This window comes from Neophocaena asiaeorientalis, unplaced genomic scaffold, assembly GCF_003031525.2.
Source record: "Neophocaena asiaeorientalis asiaeorientalis breed wild unplaced genomic scaffold, Neophocaena_asiaeorientalis_V1.1 scaffold629, whole genome shotgun sequence".
Lineage (NCBI taxonomy): Eukaryota > Metazoa > Chordata > Mammalia > Artiodactyla > Phocoenidae > Neophocaena > Neophocaena asiaeorientalis.
In genome coordinates this window covers 640,917-665,747 of record NW_020175468.1, presented here as the reverse complement: position 1 = coordinate 665,747, position 24,831 = coordinate 640,917, and the positions used below count along the sequence as shown (strand labels likewise).

The following is a 24,831-nucleotide window of genomic DNA, read 5'->3' as shown; positions in this document are numbered from 1 at the left end:
TTTTTGTGGTACGCGGGCCTCTCACTGCTGTGGCCTCTCCCGTTGCGGAGCACAGGCTCCGGACGTGCAGGCTCAGCGGCCATGGCTCACGGGCCCAGCCGCTCCGCGGCATGTTGGGATCCTCCCGGACCGGGGCATGAACCCGCGTCCCCTGCATCGGCAGGCGGACTCTCAACCACTGCGCCACCAGGGAAGCCCCATGATGAATTTTTAACTGGAAATGTTATTTTAACATCCTGTGTTCTCAGTTCCAACCTCAACACAATCATAACTCTTGCCTACTTTGAATGATTAATTCCTTTGTGTATTTACTGATTTTGAACTTTCTTCTCGTTGATTGTTGACATTACTATTGCCTTCATTTCCCTAAAATTTTCATTTTTCTTCCCACTGGATCCTGATGACATTTAGTCTCCACTAACCACATTATCTGGCAGTTAAAATTTTTCTTTCCATGATCTCCATGATATGATATCATCTTGCTCAGAAAGAGACAGATTTCCTTCTTTCCTAAATTCTCCCCAATGTGTTCCATACATGTAATTGCTTCTTTGATTCATTCCTCTATTTTTCAAAATCTTTTTTCTTTTCTTTTTTTCATTCCTCTGTATTTTCTGATAGCCTAGTGCATGCTGGAAGGTAAGAACAGTGGAAAAAAGTATACAAATGATCAAGAGTTTTTAGTCTATGAGAAAGGAGTTAAGGAATTGATAACAATAAACAAATAATATACCTAGGGGGTGAAAAGTGCTGTGATAAAACTTTAGTCAGCATTATGGAAGAGTTGATGCTGGGGCTCCTCTTTTAGGCAGGGAACACCTCTCAGGTAAGGTGCCTCTGAGCCAAGAAATGCGGGAAGTTAGTAGGCTGCCGGGTTAGGAGTTTTCCAAGTAGAGCGGCTAGCAAACTTAAAAGGCCACGCCACGAATGAGTTTAAGAGACATTAAGGAGCCCATGTGGACAGAGCAGAGTGTGCTTTCAGGAACGTGATGGGAATAAGCCGAAGAGGCAGTAGCAGTGGGGACGGGCAGGGGCGGGGGGTGGTGGATAAGGTTGGTCATGTACTCAATTTCAAGGAATCGAGATTTTATTCCTAATAAGATGAGAAAACACGAGGAGTTCTTGAGTACTGGAATGACATGAAATAATTTACATTTTTCAAGGAATCCCTTTGGCTTCTGTGTAGAAAGCAGACCATAGCGGGCAGGGGGCAAGCAGGAAAGCCTTGTAGGAGGCTATTGCAAAAAACATGGTGACAGAGAGAATGGTTGACTGCAGCATGGGTGGAGGGGTGAGTGTTGGTTGGATTCTGGATATGCTGCTTATAGAGGGCAAATGAGAGTTGACATTTAAATAAATATGGGCTGAGCGGAAAAAACGGATGAAGGTTGATGTTAAGGTTTTGGGGTCAAAATTACTTTCAGGGATGTAAAGCAGCATGACTACATCATGGGTGCTTGGACTTGGCCCTGTGCTTTAGGAATAAGAAGTCTTGATTTTTTTAAAAAATTGAAGTATGGTTGATTTGTATTAATTTCTTTTTTTATTAATTTATTTAATTTTTTAATTTTAATTTTAATTTTTGGCTGTGTTGGGTTTTGGTTGCTGTACGCGGGCTTTCTCTATTGCAGCGAGCAGGGGCTACTCTTCATTGCAGTGCGCAGGCTTCTCATTGCAGTGTCTTCTCTTGTCGAGGAGCTCGGGCTCTAGGCGCGCACGCTTCAGTAGTTGTGCCTCGCGGGCTCTAGAGTGCAGGCTCAGTAGTTGTGGCTTACAGGCTTAGTTGCTCCGCGGCATGTGGGGGTCTTCCCGGACCAGGGCTCGAACCCGTGTCCCCTGCATTGGCAGGCGGATTCTTAACCACTGTGCCATCAGGGAAGTCTCTATCACAGGATATTGAATATAGTTCCCTGTGCTATACGGTAGGACCTTGTGGTTTACCCATTCTATATGTAATAGTTTGCATCTGCTAATCCCAGACTCCCAATCCATCCCTCCTTAAAATCTTGTTTGTTAAGGTGAGTTGAGCAGGTTGATGAGGGATGCAAGCAGTAGTTTCCCTGGGGGAGGAGTGTTCCAAAATAAACCTGGAAAGTTCAAAGGTTTGAAGCAAGAGCGTGTCTGAAGAACTTTCGGAAGCCTGTTTGGATGGAACATAGAGAGCATGACTGGAGACATAGGGTCAGTGGGGTAGAGGCTGGGGGCTGGGGAGCAGGTCACGTAAGGGCCTTTCAAGGATACATCAAGACCTTAATTTTTTAACAAATTAATTTATTTTTTATTGGAGTATAGTTGATTTACAATGTTGTGTTAATTTCAGGTGTACAGCAAAGCAATTCAGCTATCTGTCGATCTATCTATATTTTTTCAGATTATTTTCCTTTATAGGTTATTACAAAATATTGACTATCATTCCCTGTGCTGTACAGTAGGTCCTTGTTGTTTATCTATTTTATATGTCGTAGTGTGTATATGTTACTCCCAAATTCCTAATTTATCCCTTCCCCCCACCTTTCCCCTTTGGTAACCATAGTTTGTTGTCTATGTCAAGACCTTGATTTTATTCATAATGAGATGAGAAAAGATTAGGGAGTTTTGAGTAGAGGAGGCTTGATGTGATATAATTGGTGCTAAAAGGTTCCGTTTGGCTAATGTGTAGAAAATAGACAGGCACTGGCAGGGGAGGGACAGGAAAGCCAGGGAGGAGGCTACAGCTGTGGTGTGAGAGAGAGTGATTGGCTTCGTGAGGGTGGAAGGAGTGGGTGCCTGTCCCATTCTGGGTGTATCTTAAAGGAGGGCAGGCAGGATTGATCATTGTGCTGGATATTGTGTGTGAGCGAGAGAAACAAATGCTGAGGAGTTTTGTCGTGGTGAAGGAGAAGAGTGGAGTTGGCAGTGACTGTGCCGGAGGTGACAGGTGGAGGAGACCTAGCCTGGGAAACCAGTTCTGTTTTGGAGATTGTAAGTTAGATGTGCTTGGAGTTCTGCGCTGTGTCATTTTCTTCATTCCCCTCATGGAGACCACAACAATGGATCTATGGGGAGGCCTGTCTCCCTCCAAAATGAGCCCTGCACCTTTCTTCCTCTCCATTGCTCCTTCCCACCACGTTTTCCAACCTGCAGCTGTTTTCCTTGTGTCTATCTCTGCCCTGTAAAGTGCTTTTACCCATCTATAGTATAGGCTCCGTGAACACGAGGAGTACGTTTGCAAATCCCCAACGGTAGCACCGTTCCTGTACACAGAGGTGATCAGTAAGGATCTGTGGAATGAATGGGTCCATCCCTCCCCAGTTTGGATGAGGTGGCCCTGCAACCTGTGGTCTCCTGCTCACAGGAAATTGCTTGTATTTTACAGTCTCTCCATGTTTTGCAAGGCTAGTATTTAGAAAGTATTCAAATCTATATTTATTCATTTTGAACTATCCAACCCTGTGTTTTACACAAACTACGTTTACCTTTTGGTTGGTTTGTATTGTTTGTTCCAATGTGCAGGGAACATTAAACATGGAATTTTATTTACACTTATATAATAGGAACATCACTAAAATGACTCCTAGCATCAAGGTTTTTTTTTTTTAATTAATTAATTTATTTTTGGCTGTGTTGGGTCTTCGTTGCTGTGTGTGGGCTTTCTCTAGTTGCGGCTAGCGGGGGCTACTCTTCATTGCAGTGTGAGGGCTTCTTATATTTGGTTTTTGTTCATTTACAGTGTCTTCTCTTGCTGCAGAGCATGGGCTATAGGTGCACAGCCTTCAGCAGTTGTGGCCCATGGGCTCAGTAGTTGTGGCTCGCAGGCTCCAGAGTGCAGGCTTGGTAGTTGTGGCGCATGGGCTTAGCTGCTCTGTGGCATATGGGATTTTCCCAGACCAGGAATTGAACCTGTGTCTCCTGCGTTGGCAGGAGGATTCTTAACCACTGCACCACCAGGGAAGCCCTGCATCAAGGTATTTTTAAGAAATTCATTGTTCTTCTCTTTCCTAGAAATCTGGAAAGTTGATGATCACCTGCTGGAGCACTTACAAAATGAGAGCATGGAGAAGAGACTAGAAAAATGGCATGAACAGAACCCACTGGAATATTTTGTTCATCAGAGCAGAACTCATTTTCTGTTCAGGCAAAATCATGATGTGTTTGACTTACATGGCAAAAGTATGAAATCAGATTTAACTTTACTTCCCCAGAGCAGGAGCTATGAAATAAAGATCCCTGCTGAGTTTACTGGCGATGGGAAATCCTATCTCCATGCTGACAATGAACAATTTCATACTGAAATTAAATCTCCCAAAAGCCAAAAACCCATCAGCTCTAAGACCCAATTCAGCAAGCATCAGAAAACCCAAAAAATACAGAAGCCTCATGTATGTGGTGAATGTGGGAAAGCTTTTATCAAAAAGTCTTGGCTCACTGATCACCAGATAATTCATACAGGAGAGAAGCCCCATCGATGTAACATGTGTGGGAAAGCATTCTCTAGAAAGTTCATGCTCACTGAACATCAGAGAACACATACAGGAGAGAAACCTTATGAATGCACTGAATGTGGCAAAGCCTTCCTCAAGAAATCACGGCTCAATATACATCAGAAAACCCATACCGGAGAGAAACCGTATATATGCAGTGACTGTGGGAAAGGCTTCATCCAGAAGGGAAATCTCATTGTACATCAGCGAATTCACACAGGCGAGAAACCTTACATATGCAATGAATGTGGAAAAGGCTTCATCCAGAAGACTTGCCTCATTGCACATCAGAGATTTCACACAGGAAAGACTCCTTTTGTGTGCAATGAATGTGGAAAGTCCTGTTCCCAGAAGTCGGGTCTCATTAAACATCAAAGAATTCACACAGGAGAGAAACCCTTTGAATGCAGTGAATGTGGGAAAGCCTTCACTACAAAGCAAAAGCTCATTGTTCATCAAAGAACTCATACAGGAGAGAGACCCTATATCTGCAATGAGTGTGGGAAAGCTTTTGCCTACATGTCTTGCCTTGTTAAACATAAGATAATACACACAAGAGAGAAACGTGGAGCTTCAGCCAAGGTGGAAAATCATCCCTCAGAGAGTCACAGCTCCTCACAGACTAGTGATGTTATGCAGGAGAAAACCCCTGTAAATTCAGTGACTATGCAGGTGCCTTCAGTGGCCCCTCAGACATCAGTAAACATAAGTGAACTCCTAGCAAATAGGAATGTAGTCATAGTGGGACAACCTGTGGCCAGATGTGCACCCACAGGAGATAACAGAGGTCTTGCACAGGAGAGAACCCTTATGAATGCATTGAATGTAGTTGTGCCTTCAGTTGTCAATTACATCTTATTTTATGTCACAGAAAACCAGTAGGGAAAAAAACTCAGAGACATACTATGTGAAAAAGATATAAATTATTGAGCTAAAAATTTTAGCTTATATGGTGGCTGATAAAGTATATACTGAGAGAAATTGTATAAATGCTGAGACTGGGAACGCATGATGTACTCATCTAATTAGATACATGCATTGATACAGAGACATAATCTGATGTTAACCCAAACACATACACATCAATTGCTCTGTTGTGTCAGTCGAATGAATGAAGGAAGGCTGAGTTCAACTAAGTGGAGAAAATAGTTGTTTTTAAACACATAATTTGTATGTGGAAGGTTGCTATGAAAAATAAAAAACAACAGGGCTAATATTGGACTGGTGGGATACTGGGCGTGTATATATCAATTCAGTTTCTGGAAGGCCAAGGTGAAGCATTACTTGAAAACTGGGATGTCTATCTTAAACCCCGAGAAATTTACATTGTGCAAATAGATTGAGCCAGTTTGATTGAGTCATTTTGTTCATTTACTGAGTATTTGTCGAATACTTCCTTTTTACTGGGTCCTGCTCTAGGAGCTGAGGATACAGTGGTGACCAAACCAGAAAAAGCCCATGGTCTCCTGGAGAGAGCTTTGAGGTAACTGGATTGTCTTTAAGTGGTACCTTTACACACCAGGTAATCTAGTAAGAGGATGTAAATAGGTACACAAGGTGAAATAGACATTTTCTTAGTCCCTTCTGGTTACTATAAGAGAATACCATAGCCTGGGTAGCTTATAAAAACAGAAATTTATTTCTCACAGTTCTGGAAGCTACAAAGTCCCAGATTAAGGTGCCAGCAGATTCGGTATCTAATGAGGGTTCCTGGTTCATAGAAGACAGTCATCCCACTGTATCCTCACATAGGGGAAAGGGCAAAGGAGCTGTCTGGGATGTCTTTTATAAAGGCACTAATCCAGTCATGAGGGCTCCACCCTCTTGAACCAGTCACCTCTCAAAGGCCCCACTTCTTAATACCATCGTATTTTGGGTTTTGTTTTTAATATTTTAATTTTATTGGAGTATAGTTGATTTACAATGCTGTGTTAGTTTCAGGTGTACAGCAAAGTGATTCAGTTATACATATATTCATTCTTTTTTAGATTCTTTTCTTCTATAAGTTGTCACAGAATATTGAGTAGAGTTCCCTGTGCTATACAATAGGTCCTTGTTGGTTATCTATCTTATTTATAGTAGTGTGTGTATGTTCATCCCAAGCTCCTGATTTATCCCTCCCACCCCCCCACATTTCCCCTTTGAATACCATCATATTTTGGATTAGGCCTCCAAATATGAATTTTGGGAGGCATAAACATTCAGTCCTTAGCAGATATGGAGTACTGGTTCAAGGGGTTATGATAATTTCTTGTTTAAGTTGTATATTATTTTGAGGGACGGCAAGGGCTACTCTTAACGGACTTTAAGCACTTCAGGATACAAGTTATTTTTTTAATGCCCAAGTCTTATCCCCCCAGTAGATTAAAAATCCCTTGATTTTGCTATTTAAATGTTAAAGTTTTAACAACAGTCTGTTCCTCAGTTGCACTAAACCACATTTCAGGTGGTCACAATGTGACTAGTGGGTACCACATTGGACAGCACAATGAGCAAAACTTTGTAGCTGACTATGTGGCCGAAAAGTATATACTGAGAAATCTGTCATAATTTCCATCATCCTAGAAAGTTATACTGGAGAGCCCTGGTTTACATGATTTTATATTTCCCAGCACAGAAAAATAAAAACCAATTATCTATTGATTTGGAAAGTGAATGAATGAGCTAGTGGACTAATCAGAGTGTTCTGTCATTGAAAGGAATGAGCCATTGGAAGGCAGTCCTAAAGAACACAGCTGTCTTCCCCAAGTTGTATGTGATTAGAGACCCAATAACAATATAAACTGGGCAAAGCAAAAAAGGAAAAAGGTTCCTCAGAATACATAGAATACAAAGGATAGGAATCTTAGTCTCTAAGAATGGAGGAGAAAATAGGAGATGGGAGGTGACATTCTTTTTTTTTTTTTTGCGGTACGCGGGCCTCTCACTGTTGTGGCCTCTCCCGTTGCGGAGCACAGGCTCCGGACGCGCAGGCTCAGCGGCCATGGCTCACGGGTCTAGCCACTCCGTGCCATGTGGGATCTTCCCGGACCGGGCACGAACCCGCGTCCCCCCCATCGCAAGCGGACTCTCAACCACTGCGCCACCAGGGAAGCCCGGGAGGTGACATTCTTATAGGATGTTGTGGAGAAGAACCTTTGTCCACAGGACTATCACTCTTGAGAGCTGCCACCATTAAAAAAATTCCAGCTGCACTGTTACCTGCTGAATTGAGATGTGTTTTCATTATTCTTTCTCCCTCTTCTGGGAGTGGGGCTCTTGGCCTCTCACTAGCCAGAGTACTTTTCCTTAATCTCCTAACTATCCTGTAGTTATCCTAACTATTCTAGTTATAAATAGTTGGGTCTTGTTAATAGGAAAGGAAATGGAAATTTGCCATGTTGTGGCCGGCTCAGAATTCAATCTGAAACGCTGGATTATTGGGTAATTCCCTCCTTCAGATGTATTTTAAAGCACCAACACTGTGTGAGATGCTGTATTCCACACTGAAGATAAATCAATGAACAACAGAGGCAAGGGAACAGCCTTTAGGGACCTTACAATATGAGGGAGAGAGTCAATGGATTATATGTCAGCAAGTGATAAGTCCTATGAAGAAAAATAGAGCCTAGTAATGGTAATTTATAGTAATGTATTGGTAATAATGGGGGATGCCCTCCCCCCAAGCTTTTCTCTATATAATTTGAGCCAAGACTGAAGTACTGAGGGGAGTCACCCATCATAATATTGGTAACCAGAGAACATTCCAGGACTGTTTCTAATGATTGTATATGACAGGCTTTCTATCTCAGATTCCCTGAGAAACTTATTGCAAATTTCCCAGCCAAGTCCCCGACCTCCTAATAAGGCTGGAATCCAGGACTGCATTTTTAACTATGGCCTTATGCACACCTAATTTTGACATTCTTTGCCCTAAATCTTGGATTACTGTCCTCATCACCACCCGCAGGTTGTGCTTTTCCCAGCGACTCGAGACCTTGAATGGCCTCACTGCTAGTGGCCTTTTCCTAAGTTCCCCCCGCCCCCGCCGCCCCCCATCACAACTTACATTAGCCCCAGCCGCTCTTTTCTCTGGTTACTAGCCAGCCCGGTACTGTACCAGCTTCTGGGAATCTTTTTCCGTTTGTTTTTTTTTTCTTTTTTGCGGTACGTGGGCCTCTCACTGTTGTGGCCTCTCCCGCTGCGGAGCACAGGCTCAGCGGCCATGGCTCACGGGCCCAGCCGCTCCGCGGCATGTGGGATCTTCCCGGACCGGGCCACGAACCCGTGTCCCCTGCATCAGCAGGCGGACTCCCAACCACTGCGCCACCAGGGAAGCCCTTTTTCTGTTATTAAAAACAGCTTTCTACAAACTATTTTCCGGTCAGAAGCTTTCCGTGGCGTCCATTTACCGGAGGTTATTATCTTTTCCCTTCCTAGGAGTGCGTCCTCCGCTGCCATGCCAACAACTCATACTTGTCCGTTTGGAAACTTTTTTTTTTTTTAAATACAAGGTAGATAATATACGCCGCGGCCGTATTACTTGTCTGCCTAGCCTGCTGAAAGCAACTTAGCCTGCATCATTTTTGCCTCGCGAAGCTTGAGACTGAAAATTTACCTATTTTCTGCAGGAGTCGAAGTACCAGGAAATTAGATAATTTCACTGGCTTCTCACCTTCCCGGCCATCCCTGGCTCCTGGTACCCAAACCCGCCCCTTGGCTTTCTGTACGTCTGGTGTCCCAACATGGCCTCCCCCTGGGGCCGCGGACAGCTGGGCGCGGACATATTGCCTCTCTAGGAAATCCCGGAAATCCGGTCGTCCTCCTTTCCTCAAACACCGCATATCCACTTCGGCTGCCGTAGACGGAGCCGGCCAGGTCTGGACGTCAAAGCAGTTCACAGAAGTACGACGTTTAGGCTCCTCGTAGGTTGGGGAAATCAGGTTAGTGTGTGGTTTTGCCCCTGGATTTTTTTTTTTTTCTTTGTCACAGTGGTGGTTTTGTTTCGCCCAAGGGTGACGCGTGAACTTGGTGCAATCTGGACCCATGAGATTTTTGCCGGATGGCAGAGGGGGAGGGTAGAAGTGCGGAGGTGGATGTATTTAATGCGAACCAGGAGAGTACCTGCTTTGAGGTATTTGAAGGGAACCGGACGCGGGTTTTGTCTATGGTTTATGTTGGGGAGTGTCCTGGGAGTCAGTATGATTAGATTCTGTAGAGATCATTGCTCTTCCAGCTGTCAGGGCTTGCGGTTCTGCAGATCACTCCGCTTGCAGGGCTTACGAGTGGCATTGACGATGATCGCAGTGTCGGGTTCAGGCTGGGGATTTAATTTGGGGCTCAGTGGTGTTGGGGCCTGGCTGGATGGTCATCATATGAGGGTGTCTGGCCCAGGTTTCAGATTAATAAGGAAGTGTGTAGTCAGTGTCTGTGGTACAGAGAGGCTGTGAGGGCTGAGGCTTTGGACGCCGAGGACCCCTGGCTGTAGTTTTTTTGTTGAGGTTCCAACTTCGGCTGCTGGGACGGAAGACGGTACAGCCCAGGGCAGTAGTCCGAAACCATCTGGTTTTCAGCTTTTTTGTGTGTGGGTTTTTTCTTTTTTAATACATTTTATTGAAGTATAGTTGATTTACAATGTTGTGTTAATTTCTACTGTACAGCAAAGTGATTCAGTTATACATATATGTACATTCCTTTTCGTATTCTTTTCCATTATGATTTATCACAGGATATTGAACATCCCTGTGCTATACAGTAGGGCCTTGTTGTTTATCCTGGGCTTTTAGCTTTTAATCAAGGAGTTGATTACAGACTGAGAGACTAAACCAGCAATTTCAATCTGTTTTGCATCGTCTCTGATGCTTTCGCACAGCAAAGACAGAATATAGTCGTGACAGAGACATTTTGGCCTGCAAATTTGAAAATCTGTGTCTGTTCTCTTTGCAGAAAATGTTTGCCAACACCTGCACTCACCTTCTAATATTGATATATTGTAATGGCACCGTTACTTGCTTCCCTGACATACATGAACACTTTGTTGTTTGCTAACAGAATCTCCATTTTGTTTAATTATATATCCCTATGGCATGGTGACCTATATCCCAGTTTATTAGTAAGTCCCGGTTGGTCTTAGTCAGTCATGTGGTTCGAGTTCCCATTGCTAGTGATTGAATTAGTACTAAGAAATGAGCTTAGGTATATGGGGCATTTCTAGCCAACTGTGTATGTAAAAGTCTGCTTTGGGGTTTCTGGGGGACCATTTTCTCTTTTAAATAAGTAATGCCTTGAATCTCTTTTTTCGTGTTGATAATGATACTGCTGAAAATTTTCTGCCCTATTTTCTAATGTTACCTTATTTCAATGCATTGGCTCAACTCTGCAATACAAAATTGAAAAGTGGGGTGGTAATGGACATTTTTGTCTTGTTGCTTACTTATAAATTCACTTGCTATATTGTCTGAAGTCAACATGTTTTCAAGAGGGTAAATCTAGTATTTCAAATTTAATGACATGAAGGTATTCATAGTATTCTTTCAGGCAAAAAAAAATCTGTATTTTATCTGAGTCATAACTCCCATTAATTCCTTTTTCTTTTTCTTTTCTTTCTTTTTTTTTTTTTTGCCCACGTGTAGCATGTGGGATCTTAGTTCCCCGACCAGGGATCAAACCCGTGCCCCCTGCAGTGGAAGTACAGAGTCTTAACCACTGGACCACCATGGAAGTCCCTCCCATTAATTCCTTCTGTCCTTTATTTGCACTTTCTGTTTTGACTCTAAATATTTATATATTATTGGTCTTTTCAAACAACAGGCTTTTAGTATTTTTGAGCTCTTCCATTTCTTTGTTAAATTAAAAGCTCTACAAGTGAGTCAGTATAAAAGGAATATATACATATAGGGACTTTCCTGGCGCTCCAGTGGTTAAGACTGTGCGCTTCTACTGCAGGACGTGAAGGTTCAATCCCTGGTCATGGAACTAAGATCTCACATGCCACACAGCATGGCCAAAAAAAAAAAAAAAAAAAAAAAAAAAAGAGGAATATATACAGACATTACCTACATCGAAAACAGAGCATTGCCAGCACCCCAGTGGTGTTCTGTGAACCTCTTCCCAATTATATTACATCCTCACACCCGAAGGTGAATACCATCTTCTCTATTAGCAAGCACTTTCAGGCTTTTCTTTATGGTGTTATAACATAATCACTCATTCCTCATCATTATGGTTTATTTAGTTTTGCGTATTTTCAACTGTGTTTCAATGTAATTATACATCATGCATTTTTAAAACCATTTTTAAAAACTGAAGTGTAGGGCCTCCCTGGTGGCGCAGTGGTTGAGAGCCCGCCTGCCGATGCAGGGGACACGGGTTCGTGCCCCGGCCTGGGAAGATCCCACATGCCGCGGAGCGGCTGGGCCCGTGAGCCATGGCTGCTGAGCCTGCACGTCCAGAGCCTGTGCTCCGCAACGGGAGAGGCCACAACAGTGAGAGGCCCGTGTACCGCAAAAAAAAAAAAAAGAGAGAGAGAGAAAAAGAAAAACTGAAGTGTAGTTGATTTACATTGTGTGTTAGCCTCAGGTGTACAGCAAAGTGATTCAGTTATACAGATATATAATCTTTTTCAGATTCTTTTCCATTATATGTTATAAGACATTGAGTATAATTCCCTGTGCTATGCAGTAGGTCCTTATTGTTTGTCTCTTTTATACACAGTAGTGTGTACATGTTCATCCCAAACTGTTAATTTATCTACCCACCTCCCATCCTCTCTGGTAACCATAAGTTTGTTTTCTATGTCTGTGAGTCTATTTCTGTTTTGTAAATAAGTTCATTTATATCAGTTTTTTATATTACACATATAAGTGATATCATATGATAGTTGTCTTTTTCTGACTTACTTCACTTAATATGATAATCTCTAAGTCCATCCATGTTGCTGCAGATGGCGTTATTTCCTTCTTTTTTATGGCTGAGTAATATTCCATTGTATGTATACATACCACATCTTCTTTATCCATTCATCTTTTTTTGGTTTTTTTTGCGGTACATGGGCCTCTCACTGTTGTGGCCTCTCCCGTTGCGGAGCACAGGCTCTGGACGTGCAGGCTCAGCGGCCATGGCTCACGGGCCCAGCCGCTCCACGACATGTGGGATCTTCCCAGACCGGGGCACGAACCCGTGTCCCCTGCATCGGCAGGCAGACTCTCAACCGCTGTGCCACCAGGGGAGCCCTCCATTCATCTATTGATGGACACTTGGGTTGCATCCACATCTTGGCTATTGTAAATAGTGCTGCTAGGAACATTGGGGTGCATGTATCTTTTCAAATTAGAGTTTTCTCCACATCATGCATTTTTTATGTCAGGCTCAGTATTCCTGAGAATTATTCACGTTTTTGCACATAGGTGTACTTTTTTTTTCCCCTCTGTAACAAGGGTCAAATATATAAATATCCACACAGTAAATATTTTAGGATTTGTAAGCCACAGTTCTCTCACATATACTTCTTTATTTTTGTTTTACGTCCTTTAAAAACAAAAAAGTCATTCTTAGCTTGAAAGCTGTGCAAAGACTGTAGTTTTTCCACAGCATTCCATTGTTTGAATATTTGGTTTTTCCTAGTATTTATTAAACTTGTGTTGTTTGCATTTTGGTTTATTATGAGTAATGGTGCTATGGAAATTACTGAGCGTGTCTGCTGGTTCAAATATGCCCATATTTTTGGAGGGATGTATTTCTTAGATGTATTCTCAGTGAAATTGCTTCTGGCTTGGTGAACATGTGGAGATGCAGGGAGAGTGACGCTCCTATAGGGGTCACTCCTTGCCCTTACACACATACCCTGCCCTAGGCATCTCTTCCATCTGGCTGTTCCTGAGTTACATCCTTTTATAATAAGTAAATATAATAACTAAAATGTTTCTCTGAGTTCTGTGAACCGTTCTGGAAAATTTTTGGTTTTTGTTTTGTGTTTCGTTTTTTTTGTTTGTTTTTTAGGTCATGCTGCGCGGCATGTGGGATCTTAGTTCCCCGACCAGGGATCAAATCCATGCCCCCTGCAATGGAAGCACGGAGTCCTAACCACTGGACCACCAGGGAATTCCCTGCTCTAGCAAATTAATCAACCCAAGGAGGGGGGTCATTGGAACCTGCCATCTGTGGCTGGTTGCTTAGAAGTACACGTGACAACCTGGACTTGTGTTTGCACATGAAGTAGGAGGTAGAAGCCAGTCTCATAGGACTGAGCCTTCAACCGGTGAGATATGATATTATCTCCAGGTACATAGCGACCGAACTGAGATGAACTGTAGGACACCCAGCCAGTGTTGTAGCATTGCTTGGTGGTGTGTTCAAAAAACACACATATTCAAATTGGTGTCAGAATCGTACCTTCTTCTGGATGAGTTTCCTTTTATTACATTTCCCTCTCCTGGTAGCACTGCAAATTACGTACTTTAAGAAAATTATTAATGTTCATTATGACACTAGAGATTACACATCACATGTAATTATTCTTTGTCAAATTCTTACGTTAATTAGTACTTCTGCACTTTCCTCTGACAATACAGTAGTCTTAGAGCACCTCAACTTCATTTACCGCCTTCTAATTTATGTACTGTTATTTTGTATTTTAGTTTTTTATGTATTTAAAACCTCCTAAGATATTACCATTATTGCTTACAAGACATTGTTTCTGGTTTGCCCAGTACATTGGTTTTCAAACTGAAGTGTGTGTACTCACAGGGTGTATAAAAACGCTTGAGGAGGTTCCTGAGCGCACACGGTTTAAAGGAAAGCAGTGCCCAGTGCCTCTCCTCCCATACGGTCTGTTGTGTATAATTGAGCTGCCTGAGATTCTCCTGCTCCTGAGGGCTGCTGCTGGGATGGATCTTGTTTCCCTCATCTCCTTTGACAGTCACGGCACTTCAGCTTCATGGAATAAAGGAATACCCCCACCACAGTCAGAAGCTTAGGCTTTTTGGCCAGAGGAATAAAGTCTTCTGGGGCAACAATCTTCTGGGGACACTCAGCAATGCTGTGGGCATTGGGCTAAGGTGAGCGCCCAGGAGCAGCGTTAGCACCTGAGCCCAGAAGAAATGTACCCTCAGTTTGAATTTTCTCCTCAACCCACAGGTCCTGACTCTCCAGGAGCAAAAGAATCAGTAGAAGGAGGAAGAAGTTACACGACTTGGTATCAGCATTTCTTGGGACACACTTGATTGAAGACAGAACAGAATTTAGAGCAGATCCAGAAGACACAGCGACAGAACCTCCCTGTTGCCAGCTGTTTTCAGAAAACAGAAGAAAATGATCAAGGCCCAGGTGACTTTTGTTTGGTTTTATTCTTTCCTTTGTTCCCTGATGGATTTGTAGAGGCCTGTAAAAAATCACTTCCATTATTCTGTAGAGTATAAATATGTGTATCTTTAGTCTGTCGTTCATATATATATATATGTCAGACCTCTTTTTCTTTGTAGGAGTTTAGAGAAAAATATATCCTTTCTTAGGGAAGACTCTTTTCTGGCATCTGTTTCTTCTTTATTTTACCCCCATCTAGTTTTTATTTGCAGAGTTTTCTTTTCCCTTTCTTTTCATATATATATATATGAGAATGTGACGTTTCTAGCTTAACAAGAAGATTTAACTTCTACACATTATAGAAACTTCTAATTGGATAAATGGGTCGGTGGCTGACTACACAATTAGAGAATATTTTATTAGACATTTGCTTCTTCAATAGTTTATTAAAATAAAAACCCTGCTAGATATCTCGATGCAGCCTATAAAGTGGAAATGAGCAGAAAAACTTTAACATTTCTTCCATATCATCAAAAGGACATCACTTCATTAAACACCACTGTTATTCCAGGAAACCCTGACATTTGACGATGTGGCCGTGGACTTCACGTGGGAGGAGTGGCAGTTCCTGGCCCCTCCTCAGAAGGACCTGTACCGGGACGTGATGCTGGAGAACTATAGCAACCTGCTATCTGTAGGTGAGGACGGCTCCCCTGGGTCCCTTAGAGGGTCCCCAATCAGTGGCCTTTCCTTTCTCAGCTTCTGAAAGCTCTGGAGTGTCTGTGATGCTCTGAAGCAATAGATTCTTAGCCCCTTACCCAGATACGTGGGTATATTCTCCCTTCTGAGAGAAAAGCCTTTACCTTGTAGGTTGTAACATTGTTTTGTCCTCAAATGTAACACTCTGCTGTCTTCACAGATCCCAAGCCCAGTTCAGTGGGTCTAAATCTGCTGTCATTTCCCACGAATAGGTTTTCAAGCCAGCAAACCAGACATACTCTCCAAGTTGGATCAAGGAGAACCATGGACGATGGAAGATGAAATCCGCTGTCGAACCCATTCAGGTGAGTGAGAGACCAGCAAGGTGACAGGCGTGGAAATCACACTGTAGTTGATCAGAAAAGAGTCACAGCTGTGAGGGGGTTGGACGCTGGGTAAGCAGTGCCTCCATGCATCTCTCTCCCGATGTCAGACCTCTTTTTCTTTGTAGGAGTTTAGAGAAAAATATATCCCTTCTTAGGGAAGACTCTTTTCTGGGATCTGTTTCTTCTTTATTTTACCCCCATCTTGATTTTTGTTTACATAGTTTTCTTTTCCCTGTATTCTCATATCTTTTCCTTCTTCTTCGTACACTTCTACCTCGTTTTCTATGAAATTCCACCTTCCAAGGCCTCTCTCCAAAGAGAAAACTTTGAATTCCTCACTGTCTTCTGACTACTGCGCCTTTCTGCTCCACGAGTAATGTTGATTTCCTTTGTCACATCCACCCCATCTTGGATGCCGGGCCCCAAAGTAGACGGGTCTTCACTGTGCCTTATTCCCGCTCTGAGGTTCTCCGAAGGTTTTGTTTTCCATTTTCTCCGATGATCTTTTAACCTTCAAAGTTTTCTTCATCGTAATAAGCTAAGCTCCTTAGGGTCACTGGAGAAGACTCCCAAATTGATCTCTCCCCAGTGTGCTCCACCACAGACTTGGCTTCTATATAACTTATCTTGATGGCAGCTCTCCTGAGTTCCCAGTAACTGCAAGGACCTAAGATCATCTTCCCTCCCAGGAAACCCTAGAAGTTTAGGTTTTGCCTTACTCCTGTGCATCCTGGCCATTCAGGCATTACCTCAAATGGCCCCCACCTGCAGAGCTCTTTTCTGTTAAGGGGTCTGCTGTTCATGATGAATTTTTAACTAGGAAAGTTATTTTAACATCCTACATTCTCAGTTCCAGCCTCAACCAGACCATAACTCTTGGCTACTTCGAATTAATTCCTTTGTGTATTTTCTGATTTTGAACTTTCTTCTCGTTCACTGTAGACCTTACCATTGTATTCACTTCCTGAAAGCTTTCATTTCTTTCTCCTCATCTTCTGAAAACATTAAGTCCCAGGTAGGGACTTCCCTGGCAGCCCACTGGTTAAGACTCCACGCTTCTACTGCAGGGCGCGTGGGTTCAATCCCTGTTTGGGGAGCTAAGATCCCATGTGCCATGTGGCACAGCCAAAAAAAAAAGTCCTAGATAACCATGTTACCTGTCACATGACACAAAAATTCTTCTTTTAGTGATCACCATGACATATCATCTTGTTCACACGGAGATTTCCATCTTCTTTCCTAAACCTCCCAATCTGTTCCATACACGTGATTGCTTCCTTGATTCATTCCTCTATGAATTATTTTTTTGATAGTCTAGTGTAAGCTGGAAGGTAACGGCAGTTGAAAAAACAAATAGACCAAGAGCTTTCATTCTAAGAGGACGAGACATCAATTTAATAGAAATTTAAAATAAATAATATGTCTAGGGGGTGAAAAGTGCCATGATGGAATTAAGTTGCATAATGGATCTCTCTGAGGTGCGCCTTGTAATTTAAATGTGATTGGAGTTCTCTACTGCATCACTTTCTTTTCTTTTTTTTTTTTTCTTTTTGTCTTCTAGTTTTTTCTTTTTCTGCTGTGTCATATTCTTCATTCCCCTCATGCAGACCAGAACAATGGATCCTTGGGGAGGCCTGTCTTCCTCCAGAATGAGCCCTGGTTTCCTCCACCTCTCTTCCTCTCCATTTTTCCTTCCCGCCAGGTTTTCCAACCTGCAGCTGTTTTCCTTGTGTCTATCTCTGCCCTGTAAAGTGGTTTTACCCACCTACAGTATAGGCTCCTTGAACACAAGGAGTATGTTTGCGAATCTCCAACACTAGCACCATTCCTGGTACACAGAGGTGATCAGTAAGAATCTGTGGAATGAATGAGTCCATCCCTCCCCAGTTTGGATGAGGTGGCCCTGCAACCTGTGGTCTCCTGCTCACAGGAAATTGCTCGTATTTTACAGTATTTAGAAAGTAACCAAATCTGTATTTATTCATTATGACCGTTTTTTTCCAATGTATAAAGAACATTAAACATGGAGTTTTATTAACATTCATACCATAGGGTCATCACTAAAAAGACACCTCACATCAAAGTATTTTTAAAAATGCCTTTATTCCAAATCTGAAAGATGGAGGAATTCATTCTTCTTCTCTTTCCTAGAAGTCTGGAAAGTTGATGATCACCTGCTGGAGCACTTACAAAATGAGAGCATGGAGAAGAGACTAGAACAATGGCATGAACAGAACCCACTGGAATATTCTGTTCATCAGAGCAGAGCTCATTTTCTGTTCAGGCAAAATCATGGTATGTTTGACTTACATGGAAGAAGTATGAAATCAAATTTAACTTTACTTTCCAAGAGCAGGAGCTATGAAATAAAGAGCCCTGCTGAGTTTACTGGAGAAGTCAGATCCTGTCTCCATGCTGACAATGAACAGTTTCATACTGAAATTAAATTCCCCAAAAGCCAAAAACTCATCAGCACTAAGTCCCAATTCATCAAGCATCAGAAGACTCAAAAAATAAAGAAATCTCATGTATGTGGTGAATGTGGGAAAGCTTTCATCAAAAAGTCTTGGCTCACTGATCACCAGAATCTTCATACAGGAGAGAAGCCCCATCGATGTAATCTATGTGGGAAAGCCTTCTTCAGAAAGTTCAAGCTCACTGAACATCAGAGAACGCATACAGGAGAGAAACCTTATGAATGCGCTGAATGTGGCAAAGCCTTCCTCAAGAAATCAGGGCTCAGTGTCCATCAGAAAACCCATACCGGGGAGAAACCATTTATATGCAGTGAATGCGGAAAGGGCTTCATCCAGAAGGGAAATCTTATGGTGCATCAACGGATTCACACAGGCGAGAAACCTTATATATGCAATGAATGTGGAAAAGGCTTCAGCCAAAAGACGTGCCTCACAGCACACCAGAGATTTCACACAGGAACGACTCCCTTTGTGTGCGGGGAATGTGGAAAAACCCTTTCCCAGAAGACAGGTCTCATTAAACACCAAAGGACTCACACAGGAGAGAAACCCTTTGAATGCAGCGATTGTGGGAAAGGCTTTATCGAGAAGCCGCAGCTCGTTATCCATCAGAGAATCCATACAGGGGAGAAACCCTATAGATGTAGTGAATGTGGGAAATCATTCAGAGGGAAGTCAGTCCTCAATAAACATCAGAAAACTCACTCAGTCAAGGTGGAAAATCCTCCCTCAGAGGGTCACAGGTCCTCACAGAGCAGTGTTGTCCTCCAAGAGAAAAACCTGAATACAGTGACAATGCAAGTACCTTCTGTGGTCCCTCAGACATCAGTCAACATCAGTGGGCTCCTAGCAAACAGGAATGTAGTCATAGTGGGACAGCCTGTGGCCAGATGTGCACCCGCAGGAGAAAGCAGAGGGTTGGCACAGGAGAGAACCCTTATGAATGCAGTGAATGTGGTTGTGCCTTCAGTGGTCAATTATATTTTATTTTATGTCACAGAAAACCAGTAGAGAAAAAATTAAGACATTCTCTCAGGAAAAGGGTTGAGTGAAAATTTCTTGTTCATATGGTGGCTGAAAAGTATACACTGAGAGAAACTGTATAAATGCTGAGACTGGGAGCACGTGACCTACTCATCCAATTACGTATATGCCTTGATACAGAGGCATAATCTGATGTTAACCCGAACACACAAACGTCAGTTGCTCTGTTGTGTCAGTTAAATAAATGAAGGAAGCCTGTGTTCAACTAAGTGGAGGAAATAAGGAGGTGAATTTTTTAAACATATAATTTGTTTCTGGAAGGTTGCTATGGAGGGAAAAATCACAGGAGGGCTAATATTGGATTCGTGGGATATGGGGCGTGTATATATCAATTCAGTTTCCCCAGGCCAAGGTGAACAATGAATCTGAAACTGGGATGTCTTCCTTAAACTTTCAGAAGTTTATATTATGCAGAGGGACTAATGAAACAACAGCCTTACCTTAGACTGAATCAGTTTGGTCTTTCACAGAGTATTTGTCAAATACGTCCTTGGTATATGGTTCTGTTCCAAAAGCTGAGGATATTGTGGTGATCAGAATAGAGAAAGCTCATGGTCCCCTAGAGAGACCATTGAGGTAGTCGGATTATCTTTAAGTGGCATCTCTACACTCAAGCTAATTTAGTGAGAGGATGTAAGTATCCATAGTAAGTGAAATGGACCTGGAGTAATTGGCTCAAGGGAATATGACAATTTGTTGTTGAAGGAGCATATCATTTGGGGGTTGGGGAAGGAGTTAATAATGGTATTTAAGCACCATAGAACACAAATAAGTTTTTTTAAAATTTTTTTATTGAAGTATAGTTGATGTACAATGTTAATTTCTGCTGTACAGCAAAGTGACTCAGTTATATGTATGTATATATATTTTTTTCATTATGGTTTATCACAGAATAATGAGTATAGTCCCCTGTGCTATACAGTAGGACCTCGTTGTTTCAAGTAAGTTATTTTTTATTTTTATTTATGTATTTATTTGGCCACATCACACGGCTTGTGGGATCTTAGTTCCCTGAACAGGGATTAAACCAGGGCCCTAAGCTGTGAAAGTGCGGAGTCCTAACCACTGGATCACCAGGGAATTCCCCAAATAAGTTATTTCTTTTTAATGCCTATTTGTTATCTCCACGAGGAAATTACAAATTCCTTAATTTTAGTGGCTTTCTTTAAATTTTAATGTTTAAAAAAATTGAAAACCAATAAGATGAAAAATCAGTTCTTCAGTTACCCTAGTCACATTTCAAGTGCTCAACAGTCATGTGACTCGTGGCAGTAGAATTGAACAGCACAGACAGCAAAGTGGTGAGACAATAGGAAGATGCTCTACCGTCACTTCCATTGTACCAGAAAGTTATATTGGAGAGTGCTGGTTTCCATGATTTTCGGTTTCCCAGCACAGAGGGGGGAAAAATAATTCTTATCAGCTCTAGATTTGGAAAGTGAATGAATAAACTAATGAGCTAATCAAAATGTATTCTGTCACTCAAGGGAAAGACAGTTCTAAAGACCAAAATTGACACCCCAAACTGTTTGAGGTTAGAGAGACTTAACTGATTATAAAGGGACAAAGCAGAAAAGGAAAATGATTCCTAGAATAAATAGAATAAATGCAAAATGAGAGCCTTAGTCTTTAAGAATGGTGGAGTGTATAGGGAGTGGGAGGAGGTGAGATCTTCTTGGAATGTCTTGGAAATGAATCCTGAGATTTGTCCACAGGTCTAACACCTGTGAAGAGTTGCCATTTAAAGATCCTGGCTCCTCTGTGACCTGCTGAATTGAGACAGGTGTCTTCTATCTCCCTCATTCCTTCCGGCTGTCCTCAAAGTGGGGTCTTTGCTTTCTCCTTTATCCAGATTTCTCTCCCATGATCCCATGAGGATATAAGATCCCAATTACAAACAGTCCTACTCATAAAAGACATGGAAATTTGCCGTGCTGTGGCCCACTCAGAATTCAACCATTAATGCAATTCCTGAGTCACACCCAGAACCTCTGGGGCTGGAGTCCCGGACTCTGCATTTTTAACAAGGGCCTGATGCACACCTAATTTTGAACATATTTGTCCTAAATCCTGGGCTACGGTCCCCATCACCACCCTCACATTATAATGGGATGGATTCAGGACAGAGAGTCTCCAGCAAAGAATCAGTCACGAGGGCTCCAGCAACCTGACCCTCAGCTCCCCTCCACTTCCTGTCCTGTGACTCTCCACTTCCAGCCAAGGCATGGTCAGGCGGGCTCACTCCTGGAACTGATCAGTTGGGGCCTGGGACGGGCTGGCTGGGCTGCCCTGAGCTCTGAGGGCCACGTGCTGAGCTTACCTTTCAGAACTTGGCATCCCCAGGTAAAGGAGGCCCAGTACATGCCTAAGCCTGCTTCCACACCCAGGATCCTTATGATTTCAATAAAGATCATCCTTCACCTCAAACAGTGGTTAGGAGTGGGCAATGAAGTCATACTGCCTGATTTTTTAAAAATAAATTTATTTATTTATTTTTGACTGCACTGGGTCTTTGTTGCTGTGCCCGGGCTTTCTCTAGTTGCGGAGATCGGGGCTACTCTTCGTTGCGGTGTGTGAGCTTCTCATTGCAGTGGCTTCTCTTGTTGCAGGGCACAGGCTTCAGGCATGCGGGCTCAGTAGTTGTGGCTCCAGGCTCTAGAGCGCAGGCTCAGTAGTTGTGGTGCACAGGCTTCATTGCTCCGTGGCATGTGGGATCTTCCCGGCCCAGGACTTGAACCTGTGTTCCCTGCATTGGCAGGCGGATTCTTAACCACTGCACCACCAGGGAAGTCCCATACTGCCTGATTTGAATCCTGCCGTGCCAGCCGTGAGCTGTGTTCCTCTGAGCAAGTTACTCAACTCACCTCAGTTTATCTTTAATATCTGCCTGGGTAGGTTTATTGTGAGAAGTAGATGTAGTTAAAATAGTGCCTGCCAAATGCGATGAATAACAGTATTATCATTAGTCCTAGTGAGGGAGGACTTTCCTTTCTTTCCTCTTATCTTCTGGGTCCCTCTTTCATTCTTCATCATCTTCAACAATCACTTCTTCAGTGAAGCTTTCCCTCACTTGGCCAGGTTCCCCAATTTCTGGCCCTCCATAGAACTATGTTCCTCTCCTTATAAGCCCTTTATAGACTTGCAGTTTTATTTTTCCTGGATTTAGATGTGTATTCCCCATCAAGATTGGATTGAAATTGTTTGAATAGGTCACAGAGTCATGTGGTTCAAAACTTAAAACTATATAAAAAGGTGCATTTATGAGTCTCACTTTTACCCTGTTCTCAGTTTGTTTTCCCTTGACCTTCTGGCTCCCACAGGTAAGTTTTATTGTGTCTCCCTCCAGTGTGTGTGTGTGTGTGTGTTTGGCAGTACAAGCAAGTAGATACTACTTTTTGTCCCTTTTCTTTTCAAAAAGCAGCACATATATACATTCTCTTGCACCTTTGCTGTATTTAATTTTCACTGAGCAGCATAGAACCTTGACGAAGAGAATAGTGTATCTTGCAAGCCAAATTCAGTTATTCATTTAATAGTCCGTTATTGAAAACTTCTGTTCAACTTTTTGTTCTGAGCACTGTGGATACAAAAATATTACAGAGTTTCTGTCTGAGGAACTCATAGTACATTTTGGAGGGCAGTCAAATTAGCATATTATGATGGTCTAGAAAGATAAATGATCTTCAGCCATCCCTTGTATAGACATGTTTTCTCTATTGGATGCCTTTTTATACTTCCTATCGTTAGCACCACGATACAGCTGCAATTTTATATTTAATAACTGTATTATTGTTTTTGAGACTGACCTGGAAGGTGTCCAAGAATGCTATCCGAAGAAGTGACATCTAAGATGACTCATGAAAGAACAGCCATAGTAAATAATATTCTCTCATTGCTTCCTGTGTGCCAAAGACTTCAATGGAGGGAAAGTATTTGCAAATTCCTGGTAGCATATGAGACCACAGGGCATTGGGAAGTGGAAGGTAGGGTGTAATGGAAGATGATAATGGAGAATCCGTTTGATGTTTGCTTGTATACAGTCTTAAAAGAATTCTCTTGAGATCTTGCTTTAGTCTGTAATCAGTATACTAATTCAGAGCTTCATGGAGGGTATGGTAATAAACATGGTGTGGTACGGAAAAAAAGGAGGTGGCTGGAGAGACACCTTCTTAGAAGGGACCAGTGCGGTGGCAAATTCAGTAGTAATTCAGATAAATGGACTAAAGCAATGAGGGCGAGTACAGGGAGTGATTCAGAAGTTATTTCCATGACAGCATAACAGGAATTGGTGGCCAGTGTGACGACATATAAGTTTTGTTTTGGCTTCGTCCTCTGACCTTTTCACAGCAACCTCCAGTAACCTACAATCCAGGTAACATCTCTATTCTTAATTTATTGTGTAATAGTGACTGCTAGATGAGAAACAGAATAAGGGAAAATTCAGTCTGGAAGGGAGAAGGACTTCCATTTTAGAGTTGTGTAGTTTGAGGAGCTGTGAGACTGGAGCAGGCAGTATGTTTTGATGCTGTGTTAATAAAATCTTTTGAGTTTAGTGGTTACTTAGTGAAGAGTCCATCTCCAAGCCCAAACCCCAAATATAATCGAAATTGTAAGTTTTACTTAATCCATTCAAAAATTTGAAATGCATATATTTATTAATGTTTGCCATGTGAGGATCATATTATAAATACTGTTCATCCTTTTGAAGTCACTTAAAAAAAATACTGGTAATTCTATAATTGGCTTTTTAATGGCTATAAACCGTTCTGTTGAAGGAATGTGTTTAATTTACCAAACTATTCACCTGCTGATTGTACATTCAAGTTATTCCTAGTTTTTAAAAAATTTACCAAAATTTCCGTGGTTAATGTAAAGTTTTTAACAAAGATTCTTAGCATTGGAATTTCTACATCAACGAGAATGAAAAATTTAAATTATATAGATAAGTCTAATAAATTGCCCTCTAGAAAGAATATATAGATAATATCCTCTACTACTCCTTTGCCTGCATAAAATAGTGGCTAATATTTCTTAAGTGTGTTTATTTTATTTGGGAATGATGCCAAACAATGTAACAGCACAGCTCACCATTTAATTACTCTGAAATGCCCTTCGTTTTTTAAGGAAACATTTGCATACATTTGAAGCCTCACCCCTCACCCTTCCCTACCAGAGGCAGCCACATTCCCAGGCCCCTATGGGCATCGGTGTTCACAGAGCCCCGCTCTCAGCATCGGCCCCGCCCCTTCAACAGGTCTCAGACCAGCCGTACTCATTCCCATCCCCGCTTTAACTGTTTCCCAAATTTCACCAGCACTCGAAGTTTCCGTGTTTTGTCCATGACCTGACCGCCGCCTTTACAACGTGTCTCAACTCCTACAAACTTCGTCGACAGTCCCAAGTTTCCTCCTAACACTACCTCCTCGGGTCTCTGCCGAACGGAACTGCACTTCCTGTAAGATGGCCGCCCCCTTGGTGCTCCTCCGT

The 24,831-nt window shown here is 42.3% G+C and overlaps 2 protein-coding genes across 5 annotated transcripts in view; both read left to right on the top strand.

Annotated features, from left to right (window-relative positions):
* The window catches only part of LOC112415422 (zinc finger protein 350-like), a 58,679-nt gene extending 52,862 nt beyond the window's left edge, over window positions 1-5,817 (top strand). For 3 of the 4 annotated variants that reach the window (XM_024768403.1, XM_024768402.1, XM_024768401.1), the window contains one exon: window positions 3,982-5,817. In XM_024768403.1, coding sequence (XP_024624171.1) covers window positions 3,982-5,342 — 1,361 coding nt within the window. In that variant the 3' untranslated portion in view covers window positions 5,343-5,817. The remainder of the gene's footprint in view (window positions 1-3,981) is intronic. The other variant, XM_024768404.1, reaches the window with a different exon arrangement.
* A 3,451-nt stretch (window positions 5,818-9,268) lies between these two features.
* On the top strand, window positions 9,269-19,553 carry LOC112415430 (zinc finger protein 350-like). The gene is made up of 5 exons (XM_024768434.1): window positions 9,269-9,382; window positions 13,437-14,762; window positions 15,310-15,436; window positions 15,710-15,802; window positions 17,975-19,553. Exons 2-5 carry the CDS (start codon window positions 14,748-14,750, stop codon window positions 19,309-19,311), a joined length of 1,572 nt encoding a protein of 523 aa, XP_024624202.1. The 5' UTR covers window positions 9,269-9,382; window positions 13,437-14,747; the 3' UTR covers window positions 19,312-19,553.
* Window positions 19,554-24,831: the final 5,278 nt, after the last annotated feature.